The sequence below is a fragment of the Vipera berus genome (genome assembly GCF_964194415.1).
Source record: "Vipera berus genome assembly, chromosome: 1".
Lineage (NCBI taxonomy): Eukaryota > Metazoa > Chordata > Lepidosauria > Squamata > Viperidae > Vipera > Vipera berus.
This window is the reverse complement of record NC_138202.1, coordinates 189,914,526-189,938,358: the sequence shown is the minus strand read 5'-3', so window position 1 is coordinate 189,938,358 and position 23,833 is coordinate 189,914,526. Positions and strand designations below refer to the sequence as shown.

Here is a 23,833-nt window from a genome sequence, read left to right as displayed (position 1 = left end):
GCTCCTCGATTTCCCTTCAATAAACTCTTTCCTTTCATTATCACCAAGTTGGGCTACATTTTATGGTTGGTTTCAAAGTGCCGTCTGACACTTGATGTGTGACACACAACACTTTCGTTGCATAGGACACATAATGTTTTACCACCGTGTTCAATCACTCCAAATGACTGTATCCAGGCCTCTTGGAATGATCTTCCACTGTCTGTTTTGGATTTTTTGCTGTTGTCATTTTTGGGTGAGTATATAAGACTTGAGTCTAAAAAAACACAAAATTAAAAAAATATGAAGAAACCAATACAAATCTATCTCTAAATAAAAATATTAGTTAACACTAAAGAAATGAATATTCCCTGAATCAACAATCTAGGAGGGGGGAATTAAACAATGAAAGCAGTGTCCTGGATTTTACAGGTGTTGGAAAAGTACTCCTTCATTTTAACAGATACTGAAAATAGCAGAGAAATCTGTAGCGGAACGCCTGTATTAGCAGATGCAACTGATATAAAATCTGAACAAAGAATGGTCAATGAAGCATTCTTGGTTGTCTATTTTATCTTTCCTAAAAAGCTGTAACCAACTTCCCCACCTAACTTTGTAAATCCTGTGGGTCCCAGGCCATTCCACATACCTGCAAGAAAGCAGCTGCAATCCGGGTGCTGTAACAGGGCTTTTCCAGTCACCTACCAAGGTGTCAAAAACTTGATGTAAACTTGATGACCCCAAAAAAGGAAAAAAAGTGATAAAGTACGGTAGTCCTCATCTTACAACAATTCACTTAATGATGGTTTGAAGTGACAATGGCACTTTAAAAAGTGACTTAAGACCATTTTTCACACTGCTGCATGCACACCCATCCCTTGCTGCTGCCTCGAGGCTGGGCAGCCGGTGAGTGAATGCTGCCTCGTTGGGCCTGCTGAGCACAGCAGCCAGCTGAGGCAGCTTCAGACAACCAGGCCACCCCACACACACCATTGCCACTGCCCCATGAGGCTGGGCAGCTGAGTGAGTGTGAATGCTGCCTCGTTGGGCCTGCTGAGCACAGCAGCCAGATGAGGCAGCTTCAGACAACCAGGCCACCCCACACACACCATTGGCACCGCCGCCTTGCAGGAGCATGAGGCAAGGCGAGGTAAGACAGCCCCCCCGCCGCCCTTACAGCTGCAATTGCACGAGGCGTAGGAAGGCCGAAGCAGCCCCCCCGCCCTCCCCTGCAGCTCCCCCCCAGCTGTGTGATTCCTAACCAGCAGCCATGTCCCTCGCCTCACTGAACCGTCTCCCTTCTATACGCGTCCTGCAAGGCTCTCCTCCCCCTCCCATCAGGCCGCCCGACGAGCAGGAAGAAGTAAGGCAAAGTCCCATTCACAGCTACCTCGTCTGGATACCCTGAGAGGCTGGCCACGTTGGTAGGTAGCTCCGTGGTCCCATTGGGATGGGAGGACGTGGGAGGGAGGCTGCAACTGGCCCCGGCCCCTGCTGGCAACTTCTGGGCCTCTGGAGGGCCTGTGGCAGCAGCAGCAGCAGCCGTTCTGGAGGCCCGAAGGCCAGTAGGGAGGGGCAGGACCCATGGAGGGCCTGCAGTGGCCTGCGGCAACAGCCATTCCAGAGGCCTGAAGGCCGGTAGGAAGGGGGCGGGATCGCATGAGGGAGGCCTAGGAAGGCCAAGGCAAGACCCCCACTCCCACCATTGAAGGCAAGCACCCCCCGCCCCTGCCCCCGCCACTACTCCCGCTGCTGAAACCTACCTCTGTCGGCTGGCTCACTCACTTGGTCGCTTGTCCGCTGTCCGCTCATCCTCTCTCTTGCACTTTCTGCTGCAAATGCTGTGTCCTCCAAAATTTCCTGCTTTATACTCTCTCTGCACATGCGCAGAGAGCACAAAGAGCTGCACATGCACAGAGAGCACAAAGAGCTGCGCATGCATGAAGAGGAAGAAGGGAGAAGTGACCCAGCAATGGCTCGCGTGCCATCAGGGACAGCTTGCATGGCACCTGTGGCACACATGCCATAGGTTCGCCATCCCTGGTATAGGATTTCCAGCAAAGGCATTGAGATGGATCCAGCTAAAATGAAAGTGGTTCTAGAATGGCAGCCCCCATGAACCTGTAAGCAAGTCCAGAGTTTTGGGGGATTTGTAAACTTCTATTGGTAGTTTATCCCCTCCTTTGCTGAGATTGCTCTACCAATTACTGAACTGTTAAAAACAGGGAAAAACGGGGGGAAGCCACGATCCTGCCAGCCACTGCCATGGTCCATTGAATGCTAGACTGCTTTTGAGAATTTAAAGATACTGTTTGCAGCAGAACCCATTCTCAAACATCCCAATCCTGAAAAACAATTCATCATCCAAGCTGATGCCAGCGATGTGGCTGTAGGAGCCATTCTCTTGCAAAAGAACAAGAATGGAGCCCTGTGCCTACACCTCTAAAAAATTAACAGACACTGAACAGAGGTGGGCGGTCTGTGAAAAAGAGGCTTTTGTGGTAAGGTGGGCTCTGCTTACATGGCATCATTTCCTTGAAGGGAGCAATTTACCGTTTGAAGTATAGAGTGATCACAAAAATCTAGAGGCATTGAAACCCCGCCCCATAAGTTATCTCCTAAACAAGTTTGCTGGCTGCAGTATTGTAACCATTTCACCTTCACACTAAAATACATCCTGGGAGGAAAAACATTTCCTAGCTGACGCCCTATCCAGGTTGCCTCAATCCAAAAGCCGACAAGAGGAGATTGTGAACTCCATTATTCCTCAACCGGAGTTGATCACTCAAGTAACAATAGAGGGCAATACAGGCAAAATCAACTGAACATGATAGCCCATTAGCGAAGAGGCTAAAAACCGATTCCTGGTTCCTGACAAAACCATACTGGCTTGGAAGGGGTCGAAACTGTATCTACCAGAAACCCTAAGAGTTCAGGGCCTCCAACGCAGCCACAATAGCAAACAAGCAGGTCACTTTGGCCACTTAAAAACTTTACATTTAATTCAATGTCAGTTTTGGTGGCCAGGGTTAAAGAAAGATGTTGAGAATTATGTGAAAAGCTGTGCAACTTATGCAACAATGAAAAAACTTCCAGGTAAGCCCCCTGGACTATTGCAGCGAGTCGCAGACCCTTCCCAACCCTGGGAAGAAATTGCCATGGATTTTATTGTGGAATCACCAAAAAGTAGGGGAAATACGGTAATATGAATTGCGATTGACTTTTTTCTAAGCAAGCTCATTTCATTGCCTGCACCAGTCTTCCTTCTGCAAAGAAACTAGCAAGAATGTTTCTCAAGCATATCTATTGGCACCATGGAGCTCTAAAGCGGATTATTTCAGATAGGGGGGTGCAGTTCACTGCCAAGTTCTGGAAAGACTTCTGAAACTTATTGGGTCTATGCAGGGACTGTCATCAGCTGTTCATCCATCTACTAATGGAGCTGCTGAAAAAGCTAACTCTATGGTAGAACAATATATTAGATGCTATGTTGATTACCAACAAACAACATGGGCTGACCTCCTCCCCTTTGCCGAGGTGGCTTACAATAACACAGTACAAAGCAGCACTGGACTCACTTGCTCCTTTTAAAATAGCTACTGGTAGGGGATTTATTCCCATGCCTGAACTTCCACAAGACCCTCCTGTTTCTCAAACTTTAGATCAAAGGGTGACTTCTTGGAAAACCATTTGGGACAATGCTTAGTGGCTCTAACAAAAGCCTCAAAAATCTACAAAGAGCAGGCAGATAAGAGAAGGGCCCCACAGAGGCTATTTCATGTGGGTGAAAAAGTTTACCTCTCTACAAAATATTTAAGACACAAACTGCCTAGTGAAAAATTGGGACCAAAATTCCTTGGACCTTTCCGCATAGTGCGGATCATAAACCCAGTCACCGTGGAACTAAAGCTCCCTCCCCTTTTAGGGGAAGTTCACCCGGTGTTCCACTGCAGTCTATTGAAGCCATACAGAGAGTCCTTACTGAGACCTCCTCCAAAGCAGGCACCTGGTCCCCTTGTAGTGGAAGGAGTAACTCATTATGAAATACAATGAATCCTTGATTCTAGGTTGTATAAGGGAAGGTTACAGTATCTAGGGCAGGTGAAAGGTTACCCACTATCAGAGGCCACCTGGGTAAAAAGTGCTGATGTAAAAGCTGATAGATTAATATGTAAATTTTATGATAAACATCCAAATAACTCTAGGGATGATATATGATTCTAATTTCTTTTCTACCTACAGGATTTCTCTCTTCTTTAGGGGATCCGACTATCAACTTTCAAACGATTCTGTCTGCAGCCATCTTTACATTGTTTTCGGTTGCCACAGCAATGGGAGGGGGGAGATGTATTCTTCTAGTTTAGCCATAACAATAACTTTCCTGTGGGAACCAAGGTCAAGCTATATGAGTTTTGGTGGGCTGGAGCTTCCGTTAGAAAGCCCGCCAAGGTAGTTAATTGGGGATTGTTATTTATAACATATTATGGGGTGGGAAGTTCAACTTATTACTTTGTATCTTGGGGGGAGGGAACTTTCAGTCTTGGTTTCACCTTTGTTCATGCTGATACTTTGTAGCCATTAAAAGTATTCTTTGAGGAAAGCAATTGCCTCAGAGTTCTTATTTCTACTGGTCTCATCTATTGGAACCATGACATTTGGATTCCTTTTTTTCACCTTCATTTTTTTAAAGGGGATGCTTATTTTTCCTGAGTTATATGGGGTTCTCCAATAGATTAGCATACATACATACATACATATACATACATACATACATACAGTACATACATACATACATACATAGCACAGAATGGAATTTGAAGTCACAGACAGAAAAGTAGTCTTTTAACTTACAATAGGCAATTCAGGTTCTGCATATTACAGAATTGGGGCGGGGGAGGAATCTGCTTGAAAATAGAAAATAAACAACTTCCCACCAAGATGGCCATGCTCAAGAAGGGATGCGTAAAGGGTTTTTCCCTGGGCTGTAGCTCTTCAACTACTAACTGAAGGGACTGGCATTCCTTCAGTTTTTATGACCCACCTGGCTCAGGGAGAGTCTACAAATTACCTTTCAAGAGCCTCTGATACAGTTGAGGTCTGCAAGCAACTTCAGGAGCTGCACTTGGAAGCTGCTGCATGCCAAATGCTGGGGGGAAGGGGCTGCAATCTGTTCGTCGTTGAAGAAGCCGCTGTTTTGAAATTTATCTTTCAAATGTACAGTAAGTTGTGCCTTTCATTTCTTAATTACCTTTAAGGACTATTAAGCTTTACTAAGTTAAGTTAGGAAAGACTTTTTTTAGTCATAGCGTGCTACATCTTTTTGAAGAACTGCACCATTTTGCAGATTTCTTTAGAGTTAAACAACAAGGAAGGCAAGCCAAAATAAAGAAGTGTGGAGCAAAGAAAGAAAAGAAAAGCTGATGGAGAAACATAAAGACTGAAAGCTGTGGTTTTAGTTTATTATTGTATTAAATTGTAGCTTGGTCTGCTTTGCTGTGGGTGGCTAAAACTTTCTGACTTTTATGATTCCTGAACTCCTAGCAATTCCTAAGTGACTTATAAAATAAAGCTATTCTTTGACCAAAGAGAGAGTGAAGGTGGAAGAGCTATTATTAGAGATATTCTCTAAATAAAATCCATCAGTTTGTTGACCAGCTGTGTGCTCCAAGGATGATAAAAAACCCCTCAAACTACTTTAGGGATGCAAACATGTAGAAAGTTACCAAATTACTGAGGCAACTTTACAAGTTGCTGAAAATGCAGACGAATTAACTACAATTTTGGAATATAAACCCGACACCAACTTTTATTATGATGGTTTAAACATAAATCTCTCAACACAACTGAAAGAAGAGCTTCAAGAAAATCTGCAACTAAAAAGACAAGTTTAGGACTTTTTCTTTAAGGACATTAACAAGGTCAAAAATGCTTGATAAAAAGGGAGGCTTTTAACTACTTGATACACTTTCCAGAGAAAAAAAAAGATTTTACTCCATGAACACAAGCTGGAAGGAGTGATTTAAACTTAATGTATTAATGGGATCCAGGATGGATTTTTACTTGTTTGATAATTGTAACTGAAAGTCTTAATCCAAAATTTGAAAATATAATTTATATATATATATATATAATTTATATATATATAATGCTTACATAACTCTTGAAGTATGCAAAATGTTATTGAAAATGTATTTAAGAGTATCTGTGTTAAGTTAAAGAAAATGTAATAGTTTAAAGAAAATTTTTGAGTTTTAAAAAGGATGTTTATAAAAGAAAAAAAAAATATTATTCTATAAGGGTAGTTTGGAGGGAGTGATCTTTATTTAATACTGAAGTTCAAACCCTGTACATTAAGAAGCTAAGGAAAAAGATGCATTAGAAAGTTTTGATTTTAGAAATGTGTTTAAAGAAAAGTTTCACATTTTAAAAAGGGTGAAAAAAAGAAAAAGAGTATTCTTCCTGTAAGGTTAAAGAAACTGAAAGAATACAGTGTACCTTGTTAATAAAAATGGTGATAGTTTACAAAGATAATTAGTTGTGAATAGAAATACACACTATTTCCGTAGCAAGGAAGATAAAGAAGGAGTGGTTAAATTGATCATTTTATTCAGAGAAGGAGAATATAGTCTTCACTGAAAAAACAAGAAAAACAAAATCACTGCTAAAATGTCTGTAAAGAAAGTCTATAGTAAAAAGTGTTTCAGATTTTTGGAGAAGCCATTTTCAGTGCTATTTTGAGACTATATTCTCAACAATACCTTGTGATCAGGACATCTTAGACATAATGTTCCATTCAAATTTGCAGACGACACCAAGCTGGCAGGAATAGCCAATACTCCAGAAGATAGGCTTAAGATACAGAAGGATCTGGACAGACTCGAACACTGGGCACTATCTAACAAAATGAAATTCAATGGTGAAAAAAGTAAGGTTCTACATTTAGGCAGGAGAAATCAAATGCATAGGTATAGTATAGGTGGTACCTTGCTCAATAGTAGTAACTGTGAGAGGGATCTCGGAGTCTTAGTAGACAATCACTTCAATATGAGCCAGCAGTGTGCTGCAGCTGCCAAAAAAGCCAACACAGTGCTAGGCTGCATTAACAGAGGGATAGAATCAAGATCAAGTGAAGTACTAATACCACTTTACAATGCTTTGGTAAGGCCACACCTGGAATACTGCATCCAGTTTTGGTCACCACGATGTAAAAAAGATGTCGAGACTCTAGAAAGGGTACAGAGAAGAGCAACAAAGATGATTAGGGGGCTGGAGGCTAAAACATATAGGGAACGGTTGCTGGAATTGGGTATGTGTAGTTTAATGAAGAGAAGGGTGAGGGGTGACATGATAGCAGTGTTCCAATATCTCAGGGGCTACCACAAAGAAGAGGGAGTCAAGCTATTCTCCAAAGCACCTGAAAGCAGGACAAGAAGCAACGGATGGAAACTAGTCAAGGAGAGAAGCAACCTAGAACTAAGGAGAAACTTCCTGACAGTTAGAACAATTAACCAGTGGAACAACCTGCCTCCAGAAGCTGTGAATGCTCCAACACTGGAGGTTTTTAAGAAGAGACTGGACAGCCATTTGCCTGAAATGGTATAGGGTTTCCTGCCTGAGCAGGGGGTTGGACTAGATGACCTCCAAGGTCCCTTCCAACTTTATATTATATTATTATATATTATTATTATATACATACCTTATTTCATAGCAGAAAAGCCAGTCTGAAAGAAAATGCTCTACAAGAGTATCTGGGTGTTCTCTTAAGAACATATGACATCACAATTGTGTAGAAACATTCTAAGCTTGATAATTTCCTCTGAACCTCTTGAAGCACTGAGGTGACCTGTCTAGTCAAGGCTGTCCCTAATAAGTTAATCCTTCCTCAACAGTGAGGAAGAGGAGGATGACAGAGGAAAGAGAGTGGATAAAAAGAATTCAGGAAGAAAATGCACATCTCAAAAATCAAATTAGGCTTCTCAGAGAAAACTATGAATTACGCACATTGTTGAGTCAGCAGTGTGAGAACAACAATCAGTCCCAGTTCATAGCATCTCAGATTTCTCCTTCACATCCTGATACTAGTTCATTAGTAAAAACAGGTAAGAAGCATGGCAAGTTAGCTTGTTAATAGCCATTGGTATATAAATGTTGTAAATATGTTTCGTTGTGTATCCAAATTAATATATACAATTCAGTAGGACCTTTGTGAATTCATTTATTGGAAGAAGACTCTTTGGTCAAATCTATATCTATAATAGGAACTATATTGGGCCAACTGGGAAAGTCTATAATGATTTAAACAGGAGAACAAATTATCCTGATTTGCTCATTTATGAATGTGCATACATGCAGATGCATACACATATCTTCAGGCATTTAACAGTTTTTAATTTCTATGAGCTTCTACTTGCATCCCTGCATCCTTATCAAACTATTCATTTCAGGGTAAACACCATTATGGAAAGCACAAAAATTAAAGAGAACATTGTAAGTCACAGAAATTAAGGGCACAAAATAAGGAAAAGGAAGATCTATATAGAGAAATTGCATTTACAATTCCCGTATTTTCTATACTTTTCTAACTTTGCATACCCCCCCCTTTCACCATACCTATAGATTGGTTCATATATATTGCCTTTTTTAGGCTTTTTATCTTTCTCTTTTTGAGAACTATCAACTACTGTACACGCAACTACAACTTTCTTGGCTTTCTTTTCCTCTCAAACCATTTATTCTTTCTTCATATTTTGTGAGTCAGACCTCATCAAAATGGTCAAAATAATTCTGAAAATCTGTTTAATACTGGTCTCTCACTTTGGTATTCAATTAACATTCATTTAACATCTTTTCATTCTTATGGTCCATGAACATAGATAGTACCCAGTTGTCTTTAGGTCAAGTGATGCTTTCACATAAAACGTTTGATAGCTTTAATGCTATCCATGCTACATGAAGCATTTTCTCTGAACAATAATATTTTCTTTCATATTCATAAAGTTGAAATGTACCTTACAGTAATCTTGTCCAACCCCCTTTTCATCATAGGATATACTACAGTACAACATAACTGGCAGAAGGTCATCCAATCTCTCTCTGATGGTCTCCAGTGAGGGAGAACTTACCACTTTGTGTGACAGTCTGTTCCTGAAGTGAGATCTCACATAGTCCAGAAATTGGTCAATAAAAATATCTGGATCTCCTTTTACACATACTACTGTCGTTCACCTAATCCCATACTTCTGTCTTTCTTTTATATCCCCAGACACAGAGTTTTGAATTTCTTTCTGTTGAACTCTAAGGTGGTTCTTGATTTACAACAGTTTATTTAGTGGCTGTTAAAAGTTACAGCAGCACTGAAAAAAGTGGCTTATAATCATTTATCACACTTACGACTATTGCAGCATCTCCATGGTCACATGATTAAAATTTAGATGTTTGATGGTTAATATTTACGATGGTTGCAGTGTCCCAGGGTCATGTGATCCTCTTTTGCAACTTTCAGATAAGCAAAGTCAATGAGTAAGCCTGCTTCATTTAACAACCAGGTTACTAACAGAACAAGTGCAGCGATTCACTTATCAACTGTGGCAAGAAAGGTAATAAAATAGGGGAAAATTCATCTAACAAATGTCTCACTTAGCAACATAAAGTTTGGGCTCAATTGTGGTCATAAGTCAAGGACTACCTGTATTATTCTTTGTAATATACTGTTCAATTCAGTTTAGTTCTATTTGAATGTTCTCTCTTTCTTCCAAAGTACTAGCCTTCCCTCCCAATTTTGTATCATCTACAAAGCTGGTAACTTTTTCTTTTGTCCTTAGTTTCTGATAGAAGACCATCCCAACCCACTTGTTACTATTTTATTATATTAAGGAATATCATAAGGCACTCTTGCCACAGGCTTTGCTATGGACCAAGTACATCACTCTGTATCAATGGCATTGTTCTGCTAGTAAAAAGTATTAGCATAATTTGCTATAACAAACCTATGCTGGCTTTCATTAATTGTAGCTTCTTATCTACGTGCTCAACATGCATGTTGCTAGACCTTGCTGAGTATAGACTTCATCCTGACAAGCCTACAGTTTCTCAGATCCTCCTCCGTTCTTTCCTTGAAGATGAGAATACATTTACTCATGAGGAGGAATTTTTAAAAGTTACTTAGATTAGCTTATTTCTTCAGCAGCTCTGTGAAAGGTATCTTCCTGCTATTTGATTCCCCCCCCACATTTCTGTCTGTTCTGGAGAGCTTCAACTCTTCCCTGATGTATTTCAGTAGACCAATTATCTCCTTAAATCTTTCCAGGCCACCCACTTGACTGCTCTTGCCAAACTCCTATCTGCTCTTCCTGTCAGTTTGCTCAGAGAGCTTAGCCAACATTTCTGTCTCCATCTCACTTTCTCTCTCTCTCTGTCTCTCTCTGTCTCCCCGTCTGTGTCTCCCTGTCTGTCTGTCTGTCTGTCTGTCTGTCTCTCTCTCTCTCTCTCTCACACACACACACACATAAACACAAACATATTTTCTTTCTATTCTATACAAAAATGTTAAAAGTCCCAGATAAAATGACAATAATAATAATTGGTTGTTGTTATGTCCTTGCTTTAATATGCTGTTCAGTAGGGATACAAAAGTCACGACAATGTTGTTCAAGAAAGCATGTTTGAACTGTGAAGATTAAATGTTTTCTTCATATTTTCTGGGTGGATATTTTGAAGCATTTCAATCAGTATAGGTAGACCTATTATCTCAGTCAATTTTCCAAGGACAGGTCCATCAATAGACACCACACTAGATGTGTTCACTGATAATGTTTTCTAGAAAGAGCATATGGTCTGATGTCAAAAAGTATTCTGCCAAATCATGTCAGTGTCTAGATATGTACATGACATACATGGTATAAATGTAACTATTTTATTGTTTGTTTTTCTTTTCAGCTCAGTCTGTCAGAAAAGATTATAATTATTCTCCCCACATCCTTTCCAAAGAGGCCAACATGTCATGTCCTAGCACCCAGACACCAATTAAATTGTTCCACACTGATCCTGTTACTGTTCAATCTAGAAATGAAGATAGGAAAGCTGCACACATCTCAAATATACCATATTCTACCATGCCTGGAAAACAGCGTGAAGAACCCACAGACATATCAATATTAAGGAAATCTTGTGCTACAGATGGTCCTTTCCCTGGTGGTGATAAGGTTCAAACATTTCCATTTAGCGTTGGTGAGAAATTATATTTGATGTCAACACTTTATGTGTATACTTTTAGGTACATGTCTGCAGAGTTAATGGGATAGAATTTGTTGTAGAAGCATCTGAATATTTTCCATTTTAAGTCCATGAATACAAATGTATAGTGTTAAAATAGATATCATGAATGACTAAGTTCTATCTGTGGACAAATCTAAGTGTCAGCTACACAACTCCTTGGCTTAGTTGCTATTTTTTAGACCTTCACGATCCAATTTAGAGATGAAGTAACCTGAAATGTTAACATATTCCAATTATGGTTACACCATACAGCTGTGTAAGAGACTTAACATATTAGCTGTGATTTTCAGTTCCTTATCTAAAGCTCCTAGAGGTGGAACTAACCCTTACAGCAGATTAACACATCAAATTGCTGTTTTGATCAAGATATCTATAAAACATCAACATTCTGCCAGTCACTATATATTTAGTTAGGAGCTTTGCCTCTATAAATATTATTTTAAACTTGCTTATGCAGTTTATATAAAGCTACATCTACAATGTTCTTTCCTTCCATTTAGAAATAGCTTTTTGATGGTCTTCTCTGTAATTTTTAAGTAATGTTGGCCATTTAATTTCTTATTAATGGGCTATCAATTTTAGTAAACAAATATGTTAAAAGCAATGTCCTGATGTTTTAGGAACTTCACTATTTGCATCCTTTATTGTGAAAATTATCCATTCATTCATACTCTCAACTTTTTTTAAAATCATGTTAAGATTGCACAAGAAATTGGAATGCCTCACCTCTGAAATCTTTTGTCATAACTTTGCAAGATTTAAGCAATCAACACTCCAAATATTTTTAAGGATCCCAATGAAAATGAAAGAACCTGTTCTTTATTGTTACATGAAAAAACACAGGAATCTATTTCATTTTAGACTTCATGTAAAGATGAAGAGGAAACCACAGCATGGTGATTTCTCCATTAGATTGATTGATTATGTGCCATCAAGTCACTTTCAACTCCTAGCAACCACATAGATAGATTTTCTCCATGAGGTTTTTCTCCATGATATCACTTCCATTAGACTGGGAGGTCTCTAATAGAAAAAATGTGAGCTTTGTAGTACATGAAACTACACACTGCACTAACAACACTCTCAACAAGGTGAGCCATTTTTCTCCCCCCCCCCCCAGTTATTTATGGCCTAGCTGTTCACAGAACATATGGAGAAGAGTGAGAGGAAAATATTTATTTGGGGTGAATGTGCCCAGTCAAAGGAATTTCTATAATCCACTTGCTGTTTGAGTACCCTTAGCGTAACCTGATGCTAAATCTGCTTAATTGCAGCTCATTACAAAACAGGAGGACTCCTGAATCCAAAAGAGAAGCTCAGTTCCTCAACAATGTGGCCAGAAGAATCACCTTCCTCAAAGACACATAAAGAGGATGCCCAAGCACAGATTGCATTTTCTAATGATGTAAACATCCCCAAAGGACGGAGTCCTGAGAGGCAGCCCTATTCCTTAATAGGTAATACTCCGGACACCAGCACAGAGAAAACCCCGCTTGAATCACAAGAGATGCCTCGGAAGAAGAGAGTCTGGTTCTCAGATTCACCTGCTACAGACAAATTAAGGAAGTTCCATACGTTCTACCTGAATGGTAATACTGAGACTTTGTGGCTGTTTCATGTTGCAGATGTTGTGAAGTGAAACCCCCGCCAAAATATTTTTAGAGTTTTCACATCTCTGTGTGCTATGTTTGTGTTTGTATGAACAGAACAAGAAATTTGAGAATTTAAACATGTGTAATATTTTTATTGCTCATTAGAAATATTTATTTGTTAAATGAATCTATACAGTAAAACTACTGAGCTACCCAAATGAACTCTGGATGGTGAACAAAATAAGAACACATACAGAAAACAACCATTTAAAATGATAAACTACACTGAGGCCCCAATAAAAACTTGCATTCATTCATCAACCATCCCATGCCAGATATATAATTATTTTTGTTGTTTTTTAAATGCATTATATATAATTTAGTCATACATAAAATGCCGCATCCAGAAATAAATAGCACTTTAACTCATATTGTCAATACAATATAAAATTATCCCTCCTACTTTTAATATATTGCATTGTTACTACATAGCCTTCAAGGACATTTCATTTCCCTAAAACACAAACAAAATGTTAAAAAGGATGTAGCAAACTGGACTACTCTGTAGAGCTGTTGTGCAATATTTTTCACCCTGGTCTTTTAATGGGTATATCAGCATTGGATTATCATGCAGAGCTACTCTAACACACAGTCTCTCAGACCATCCTATATTTGACATTATTTATTCATTTATTTAGAGTATGGTATATCACACATGGACTAGCAATTTTTAAAAATGTTACTTCTCTTTTCCTCCCCAGGACTCAAGGTTTTTAGTCTGCTTTGCTTATGTAATAACTTTTGCGTATTTTTGTCACCTGTTACTCATGGTAGATGGTGGCCTGAGTGTGCTGGAATTTTTTATGTTATAATTATTATATTGGTGGGATATGCAGTGACTATCAGTTTAAAGTTATGATACAGCAGTTTGAAAAACTGTTCTGTTTTCATTCCAATGGTTAGAGACTTCTTAATTCAATTTAGGAACTGAATTTGCTTTTTCTATTTTATTTTTTGTTTATTTTTTAAATCCTGGGATGTTTAAAAAACAGAATTAGCTTATGTTTGCAGACATTCATTATAACTTTTATTGGGAATCATTATTCAACATTGCAAATAAATGCAGGATTTTAATGTGCAATTAACAGTTTTAATTTCCAAATGGTCCCTAAAATCTGCCAGTTAATGTCTCTGTCTCGCCTCTTCCCATTCTAGGATTTACAATTAAAAGTCAAATAAATAGTTAACTAAATGTAAACAGATGGTAAACTTACCACTTTTTTTCTGCAGCTCTAAGAAATGCTGAATTTCTTGCAAATTCCTGATAGTCCAAAGTTTTATTTGGGTCATATCAGGATTTTCCCCTTCTGGGGGAATGCTATTATGGAAAAGAAGTGGCTTTTTTTCTGCTATCAGTTATATTTTATACCTAACAAGCAAGATCTGACCATTGATATTTCTCTGTGCTCAGGATTTGTGGGTTAAATGATTTCCACTCTCACCCTCCTTCGGTATTAACATGTGATGATGAGTTAAAGTATTTTTTTAATAATTCCTTACAGACAGCCTATTTCATAGAAGTGTTTTTGATCCTAGCTAAGATCAAGTCTATCTCTGTTTTTTCATCTAGATATAGAAATTGCTCAAAACAACAAGAAAAATGGGCGCATCGTGGGAGAGATTGCTTTCCAGTTAGACAGGCGTATCCTTGCACATGTGTTCCCTGGAATCACAAGGCTCTATGGATTCACAGTATCTAATATCCCTGAGAAAATAAAGCAAGTAAGTGATTCTATCCCAACACTTAAGAGTTTTTGTCAAGATTAAAGACCTTAATAAAACTTAGAAGTCCAGCTTTTGTGCCATCTGCAGCATTATTGGGCAGAGAAAGGCAGCCTCTTAAGGTGTCAAAGAAGAAAAAATTGGTCATAATAATAGTATTCCCTAAGAGATCTCAGTTTAAAAGGTCAAACAAAGCACATTTTTTTCACACCAGGTGACAATTTCTTGCCAATAGAATTACTTCTTTCAGTAAAGAGAACATAGTTCTATCTTCTATTTTGATGAGTTCCCCTTCTATTTCCTAATCTAAGTCATTTGTGAAGATATTGAAGAGTACTGGGTCTAAAGAGGAAAGCCTTGTGGTACCCAACTGCTTACTTCTCTCCATGTAGATGTAATACCATTAAGGACTACACATTGAGTACAGATTGGGTGAGACCTGGCTTAAAAACAATAACTGTGAGAGTGACCTTGGAATCTTAATGGACGATCACTTGACTATGAGCCAGCAGTGTGCAGCAGCAATCAAAAAAGCTAATACAATCCTGGGTTGTATAAACAGAGGCATAGAATCAAGATCACGCGAAGTATTAGTACCGCTTTATAAAACCCTAGTAAGACCACACCTGGAATACTGCAGCAAATTTTGGTCACCATATCACAAAAAAGATGTTGAGAGTTTGGAAAAAATTCAGAGAAGAGCAACTAAGATGATCAAAGGCTTGGAGACTAAAACATATGAAGAACAGCTATGGGACTTGGGTTTGGGTAGTCTAAAGAAAAGAAGAAATAGGGGAGACATGATAGCAGTGTTCCAGTATCCGAGGGACTGCCACAAGGCAGAGGGGGGCAGGTTGTTCACCAAAGCACCAGAGGAAAGGATGAGAAATAATGGTTGGAAACTGATCAAAGAGAGAAGCAACCTGGAATTAAGGAGAAACTTCCTGACAGTGAGGACAATTAACCAGTGGAACAGCTTACCCCCAGAAATTGTGGGCGCTTCATCACTGGAGATTTTTAAGAAGAGACTAGACATTCACCTGTCTGAGATGGTATAGGTTCTCCTGCTTGAGCGGGGGGCTGGACAAGAAGACCTCCAAGTTCCCTTCCAGATTCTATTCTATTCTATTCTATTCTATTCTATTCTATTCTATTCTATTCTATTCTATTCTATTCTATTCTATTCTATTCTATTCTATTCTATTCTATTCTATTCCATTCTATTCCATTCCATTCCATTCCACTCCACTCCACTCCACTCCACTCCACTCCACTCCACTCCATTCTATTCTATTCTATTCTATTCTATTCTATTCTATTCTATTCTATTCTATTCTATTCTATTCTATTCTATTCTATTCTATTCTATTCTATTCTATTCTACATGTCCCTGTTAAGCTAGAATACATTTATGTCCAAATTTCTTCTATTCTTTTTAGCCATAGCTGCAGAAAGGAAGGTGTGAAGACCTAACAAATGGTTTCACAGCCTTGGGAATGGCGTCTTATTAGCCTCATTCCCACAGTGGATTCAACACCTGGGGATTGGCCAGATGAACTATTGGGGTGGGGTTTGCTTTTTGCTCTTTTAACCTATTGATTCACATGGGAACCCCTCAGATCCTGCCTTCTATGCCTACTGTCAACTTCTCCCAATAAAAGTTCCTTTTGGGATGACTTCATTCCAAGAGTCCTGCTTTCTTGGAAAGAGGTTTTGAAGTGGGTCCTTACAGTCATGGCATACATTTCCTCCTGGAAAGTATTTTTTTTTCCTTGATATGTTCTTTCTGCAGATCTCTGATGTTCCATGATAGCCAAAAATCAAAGTTTTCCTTTCTGTGCAAACAGCTTTAGAGTCACAGTTCAATAGGTATTTATAATCCAGGAAGGTCATTTTTCCCCCTAGGTTTTATGGTTCTCACTTTGTAGATAGCCTAGAATGTTTTCTTTGTTGCAGCTGTTCTCTGTTTGTTTAAAGCATTGAAGGTCACAAAAACAGGTTATCTTTTCCTGGGCTTTCTGCCAGTTCCTGTATAGCAACTATAATTTTATATTTTCATCCACCACTAGATGTCAGCACCAGTTCATTTTTCAGTTTTCAAAACAGACAAATGCTTTTTTCTATTTTCATCAATAATCTTTTGCCAAGAAAATCTTAACTAGTTCCACCAATTTCACACTTATCCAGATTTAAGTCTTTTATTCATTTCATGTCAGTATATTTCTATCCTCCCATAAAAGTTTAATTTGCTGTTTCCATCTGTGGGAGTGTGGAGCAAAAGTCCCCCTCCTCTCATTTTTGGAGGATTTTTGCTTCTTGGGTTTTCCCCCCCAGGAAATCAATTATCAAGTAAAAGAGAGAGAATCAATATTTCTTACCAAGTTCCAAACACGTTGTTTACGATCAAACTTAAATTAGTGCTTTTTGGCTTCAGCTGCTTGTAGCTTGGAGTAGACTTTGAAATGAAGCTAGCCTTTCTTCATTTGTTATCTGGAGGGCTTTCTCTGGGCAACCGGATCAACTGCTGTCTCTCTATGATCAGCAGGGCACCCCTCCTTCTCTGTCGCCTCTCCAGGGCGAATTTGGGCCCATTTAGGGTCCCCAAACAGAAAGAAATTGCTGTAGGGTATGGAGCCCTGCAATCCCTCAGCTACTTGCACTATTGCACAAAACCAGAAGCCTAGATAGAATCACCATTACATTCCACTGTTGATATATCAGAGTTAACTGATAACTGGTGTTTTATCTACTTTTATTCGCAAAATATCCTTTGATTCTCTAATAAAAGAGGGCAATGATCTTAAAACAAAGTTAACTTTGAGCAGAGATAAAAGCTATCCATAATCAGATCCAGAGGTGTGATATTCAGTTCTTCATTTTTATTTTGATCACTGATCAGCACATACATTCATATGAAAGGAGTGCATGAATAGGTTTTTTTTTCAAATTACAGTAGAGAAATAGAAAAGTTTTCTTTACTCATTTTTTTACAAATATACCAGATGAATATGTAATAAGAACCCAGAAGACTCAGATTTCATTGCATTAAATTTTTTAGGTCAGCTACAAATCTGCATTTGAATCTTCTCAGCCTTGTTTTTTTTTTTTCAAGGTCCATTGTATTTTTATGAATACAAATTCATTCATATACAAATTATAAATAACAGAAATGATATTGTAGTGTTGTAGTGATAGAGAATTCTGAGTGTGTGTGTGTGTGTGTGTGTTGTGTGCAGGGATTTAGACAGAACAATATCTTTTTTGCATTTATAAGAACTTTTCCAGGACTATCAAAACTGAAGGTTTCAATCAGGCATGCACGAGGAAACTTACACCAACAGTACAAACACCCACAGAATTGCAAAGCTTCAGAGGTTGTATCAGAAGATTTTCCAACTTAAATGGAAAATATTACAGAAATAGTTCTATAAGATCCACTTCACTTTTTTTAAAAAAAACTGTACAATTATCTATTTTTTTTCTTTTCTGCTCCTGTTAGTGTTATATAAAATTCAGGCTGATTTACATTTCCATAAAATATTAATCATAGGTTTATATCTGACAATCCTTAGGTTTCCACAAGATCTTTAGATGGCTCTCTAGATGAGAAAAAGTATCGTGCTATAACCCAGCGTTATCATAACCTGATTACCCACTTGGAGAAAATGGGCTACCGCACAGATGTCCACCCAGTGTTTAGTGAATTTCTCATCAACACCTATGGCATCCTGAAGCAAAGGCCTGACCTCAGCTCTAACCCCATAAATGACAATCCTAATGATCTCAGGAAGATGGTGATAGACATTGTCCCAGCTAAATTCCTTGGTGATACCTTGCTGCTCTTGAACTGTTTGTGTGAACTTTCCAAAGAAGACAACAAGGCCCTTTTTGCCTGGTAGTGCCTCCTGCAACGTCCCCATTTTTAATAGAAAGAGCACCTAAGCAGAGCATATACGTAATAAAGAGTGCTGCTAAAAGAGGGTGTGGGATAATACGTGTATGATTTTTTAAATTAAGCTGTTGCTGTCCAAATCACTGCTTCATGTTGTATGTAATTTGGTTTTGGTAAAGTTTATATTTCATGATATTTTTTAAAAACTGGTGCTGTATTGATATGTTTCATTGGTGACTGCTATGTTAGGTATATTTTAATGGGAATATCAATAAAAAAAATAGAAGTGGTTATTTGTTGCAACAGTTCACAAATTCCCAATTAAATCCTGTATTATTTCTATGTGAGAAAGAAAGTGACTGTCTGACTATAATTTTATTTTGCTTCTTCCACAAAGGTACACCTATTGGTATGACATGACTTACTTTAAAATTTGAATGCTCTTCAAAAAAAACCCCCACCTCGGGAGGCAGCCATTTCTTGGCTGTCAGCCTCGCGGCTCCGTAGAGCCACCAAAAACAGCGCCGATCAGCTGTTCGGCGGCTCGGAAGCCCCCACCTCGGGAGAAGAGGAGGGGGTGAGCGTCCAGGTAGGGGTAGAGCTCTCCGGGGCCGCCAGAACTTAAAGTTTTGGCGGCGGAAGGATTGAGCCCCCCCGAAGCCTGGGCATGCTCTGGACTGCGAGGCGTCTCTGGTCCGGGTTTTTTGGAGCAGAACAGGGCGTTCGCAACCATCCCTGCTAGCAAGAAAGAGCCTTTGAGAACGAGGACGCAGGCAGAGCGATGCAGGAGATTTTGGTGAAGATGAGGTGTTGATCTTTAACTCAATGGACTTTGCTGAATCCGTAAGTGAAAGTGCGTAGCTAACAATAGTGGGTGAAAATGGCGGCTATATCTTCTAAAGTTCCTGCTTTGATGCAGCAATCTTCGGTGAAAACCTCATTGTCCTCTGCATCTGAATCTGTATCAGCTTTTACAGCAAAAGATTTGCAGAATCTGTTGCAAGAGACTATGGGAAAGCAAATGCAGCAATTTGTTGAGATAATGGAGAAAAAGTTGGAGAAGTTTACAGAGAAATTAACACAATTGAGAGCAGACATTACATCTGCAATACAAAGCATGGTTAAAAGCATTGAGATTTTGGATAACAGAGTGGAAGATCTTGTTCAAAATGATATTAGACTGGAAGCCAAAATGACAGAAACTGAAAATGTGATAGAGAAAATGGATTATGATTTGATTTCGACACAGTATTATCAGATGGAATTTGCTTTAAGAATTAGAGGTCTGAAAGAAAATCCTAAGGAAAACTTGAAGAAAATGGTTTCTGAGGCTTTGGAAGGGGTGTTGGAGCGACCAGCAGATGAAATAATGCAAGATATAGATAAAATCTTCCGTTTTAATTCGTGGATCGCAAGACAAAGGAAACTACCCAGAGATGTGGTGGTTTACTTTACAAAGAGAATGATTAGAAATGAAGTTATCCAGGCCTCCTACAATATTGATTTTGTAATTGCTGAGCAAAAAGTTCTGATTTTAAAAGAGATCCCTGCAAAAGTTTTAAGAAAAAGGAAGGAATTTGCTTTTTTGACACAAGAATTGAGACGATGTGATATCAAGTTTAGATGGCAAATACCAGTGGGTATGGTGGTGACATATGAAGGTACGAGGTATTGTTTTACCACGGTGATTCAGGCACGTGATTTCTACAGTAATGTTTTAAAAGCAGTCCCCATACCATCTTTGGAATCTACAAAGAAAAAAGGTGAGAGAGAGTCTCAATGTTCCAGAGAGAACCCGCAGGTTGCTGAAGGGTTAATGCAGACAGATGTGAAAGGTACAGGAGTGGGTCAAATTTCATTACCACTGGAGAAGGCCAGAAATGGGAAGAGGCGTGATGCTTTTGGACGAATGAATCAAGCCTGAAGACTTAGTCACGTAATTGTAAGAGACAACAATGTAATAAGGATTATGGGAATTGCTAGAAGGACTAAATATTTGGGGATATATTTTTTACCCTTATAAAATAACTATGTAATACTTTGTGTTGTTTTAGTTTTAAGATGATTATGTAAAGTTAATTGGGAAGATTTGTAGTAGTGTTTATTGATATTCTGTAGGTTATGATTTGTTATTTGGATGGAAAATTTTAAGCTTGGAAGGTAATGTATGGTATTTTAAGTTGTATAATACATTAGGAGAAGGGAAGGTTGTATAAACCTGGTTTTAGTATGTTGAAGCTTAGTTGGATAGAAGAATAGTTTTATAAAATTGATATAAATTGTCTTTTTTGTGATTGAAGCTAACTTGTAATATTTTTATGGGTAATATTGGAATAGGTAATAGAATATAAGAATATAAGAATGATGTGATTATATAAAAAAAATTTAAGTTTGGAAAGTAATCTATGGTATTTTAAGTTGTATAATACATTAGGATAATATGAATTTAAAGCTTAGTTGGAATGAGGAATAACTTTAGACAATTGATATAAATTGGTTTATTTGGGATTGTTTTTATTGGGTATTAGATTGAAGTATTATTTTGTATTTGAATAATCACTGGTATGATATATATATATATGTATGTTTGGAATTTACCTGTATGAGTTAAAGTTTGATAGTTTAAATAGTTCAGGATTGTTTCCGTAAGTTAGATTATGATTGTTTGTATTTTTTATACCCTGTGTTTTGGTATTAGGTTGGAAAGTATTATTTTGAATTTGTATAATTATTGATATGATATATATATATATATATGTTTGGAGTTTACCTATATGAGTTAAAGTTCGATAGTTTAAATAGTTTAGGATTGTTTGCGTAAGTTAGATTATGATTGTTTGTATTTTTATACCCTGTATTCTGCTCTGGGAAGTGGGGGGGGAGGGGAAAGGGAGGGAGGGGTAGGGGAGGGTTGGGGAGGGGGAAGAGGGTGGGAGGGGAGGGGGTTGGGAGGTTTTTTTTTTCTTTTTTTGGTTTGTTAAAGATAAAATGTATTGTAAAACTTTTTAATAAAAAACCTAACTAACAAAAAAAAGAAAAAAATAAAATACTAAAAAAAACCATAGAAAAAAAAACCCACCTCTTTCTCACACCTACAAGAAACCTGGGACATTTTCTTCAGTGGAAATAACCTATATATATAGCTTCCTTTGGACTGATACAGCACAGCATGTATATCACCAGTTACCTGCATTGGTGTTACAAAATATTTTCAGTACTTCCAAAATCTTGGATTCTGGAATCCTGTCATTTAGTATGATGAATGTGCATTCAAATGTTTGCCAATGTATTCAAATGTTTGAAAGTGTAATGGAGTTTCCTAATTAGTTTTAGGATGACAAAGGGAGAAATTAACTTTTACCATAGGCTTAGTTCTAATGAGAAGTCTATGCATTTTTTCACAATGAACACAAGTGCAATTTCAAATGCTATTGCAAAGGTTCATTTAGTGGAATGGTTGAAGATTATCAAAATTCTGCTTCGTGCCTGTAATTGATGATTAGGCCCCTGTTGAGGCTGTATGCCACCAATGGAGCAAGGAATATATGGTTTCCCAGATGCTATTCAACTAGATTGCCCCACCACCCTGGCCAGCATGGCCAATGATAGGCAATGGTGGAAGCTGTAGTACAACTCCTGAAAAAGCCAGGTTTTCCCAGCCTAGACCTTTATCAAATTTTATTTTCAAAAATGCTAGACAGTTCTTAGTCTTGTTTTTCTTCTTTCTTCAAAGAGTTCTCCTCTACTTTTGCATATTGTTTATGTACTATTTATCTATTTAGTGAAGTATAAATTCTGCCCAATTTTGGAAAGGTTGAATTATTGTTGAGTTCAGTAAACTGTTTCCAGTCAAATGACATTGGAATGTTATAACATTTTTTTGTCCTTCACAGGGTTGGTTTGGTAAGGGAGACCCAGGTTTAAGACTATCCTTAGCTACAGAAACCCATGGGGTAACTACTTTTGGCCATTCATTCTCCCTCAGCTCAGTTTACTTCACAGGGTTATTTTGGAAAGAGTGCTATGATCACCACATTGAGATTTAATAAGAAAGTGAGTTGAGGGTGTTCTGAAGAGCAAAATCTTACCTTGGCAAAAATGAGTGCGGTCAAGGGACTAGGCAAAGCTTAGCTCTGAGCAAGCTACATATCCTTCCAGGCAGAGAACAAGCGTCTGTCAGAAGACACAGGCATTTGCAGGGAGCAAGTGAGAAAATATATGTTGCGATATGTAAATTCTGTCCCTTGCTTCTTTTTGTGTAATATCATGATACAAAGGGGTAGAGCTTTTTCCCCTACTGATATCACAATTCATATTTTGACATTTTGGCATCATAGTGGTAATGAATCGAGGCCTGTGAAATGGAGACAGGAAACATCCTGTGATTAGCAATCTCACAAAGAACAGGCAGAGAGGAGGATAAAGATCAAGATCTGTGACCTGATTTCATATGATGCATATATTTCTAAAGCAGGTTGCTAATAATTCTACTGTTACTTGTTTGTTACTTTTTTGACTTGTTTTTTTCTCTTGTTTTTTATTTATGAGATATTATGTGCATTTTGAACCTTGTGGTCAGAAAATTGTGAGGTGGCTCAGTGGGTTAGGACGCTGAGCTTGTCGATCAGAAGGTCCGCAGTTTGGAGGGTCGAATCCCGAGTGCCACGTAACAGAGTGAGTGCCTGTTACTTGTCCCAGCTTCTGCCTACCTAGCAGTTCGAAAGCAAGTAAAAAATGCAAGTAGAAAAATAGGGACCACTACGGTGGGAAGGTAACAGCATTCCGTGTGCCTTTGGCGTCTAGTCATGCCGGCCACATGACCACGGAGACGTCCTCGGAGAAGCGCTGGCTCTTTGGCTTTGAAACGGAGATGAACACCGGCCCCTAGAGTTGGAAACCACTAGCACGCATGTGCGGGAGAACCTTTACCTTTACCTTTACCTTTAAAGAGTCAATGCAACTATAGTCACATTTCTAGTAAAAACACAGGAACATTCTAAATGGATGGATGACAACATTTTTTAAAAATGTGTTGCCATAGGCAGGGCTTTTTTTCTCATAGAACGCTTAGAACGGAGTTCCGGCACCTTTTTTTGGATGGAACCTTGTAAGGTAGGCAAGGCGGGTTGTATGACTTGTGTGAGTTCCGGCACTTTTTTCTTTTACAAAAAAAGCACTGGCCATAGGTATCCTGAGATAGGCTGATTTAAACAAGGCCTAATTGGATAATACTATAGTGCAGTGCCTCTGAACTTTCCTGTTAATCATTGCATGAAAGGAAGATCTTTCTATTCGTAACTTTGATGTGGATAAA

The 23,833-nt window shown here is 38.5% G+C and overlaps 1 protein-coding gene across 1 annotated transcript; it reads left to right on the top strand.

Annotated features, from left to right (window-relative positions):
• Positions 1-7,882: 7,882 nt before the first annotated feature.
• Positions 7,883-18,526, top strand: SPATC1L (spermatogenesis and centriole associated 1 like; the record flags this gene model as incomplete). The annotated part of the gene is made up of 5 exons (XM_081342171.1): positions 7,883-8,078; positions 10,915-11,205; positions 12,528-12,842; positions 14,476-14,627; positions 18,200-18,526. 5 exons carry the CDS (start codon positions 7,883-7,885, stop codon positions 18,524-18,526), a joined length of 1,281 nt encoding a protein of 426 aa, XP_081198297.1.
• Positions 18,527-23,833: the final 5,307 nt, after the last annotated feature.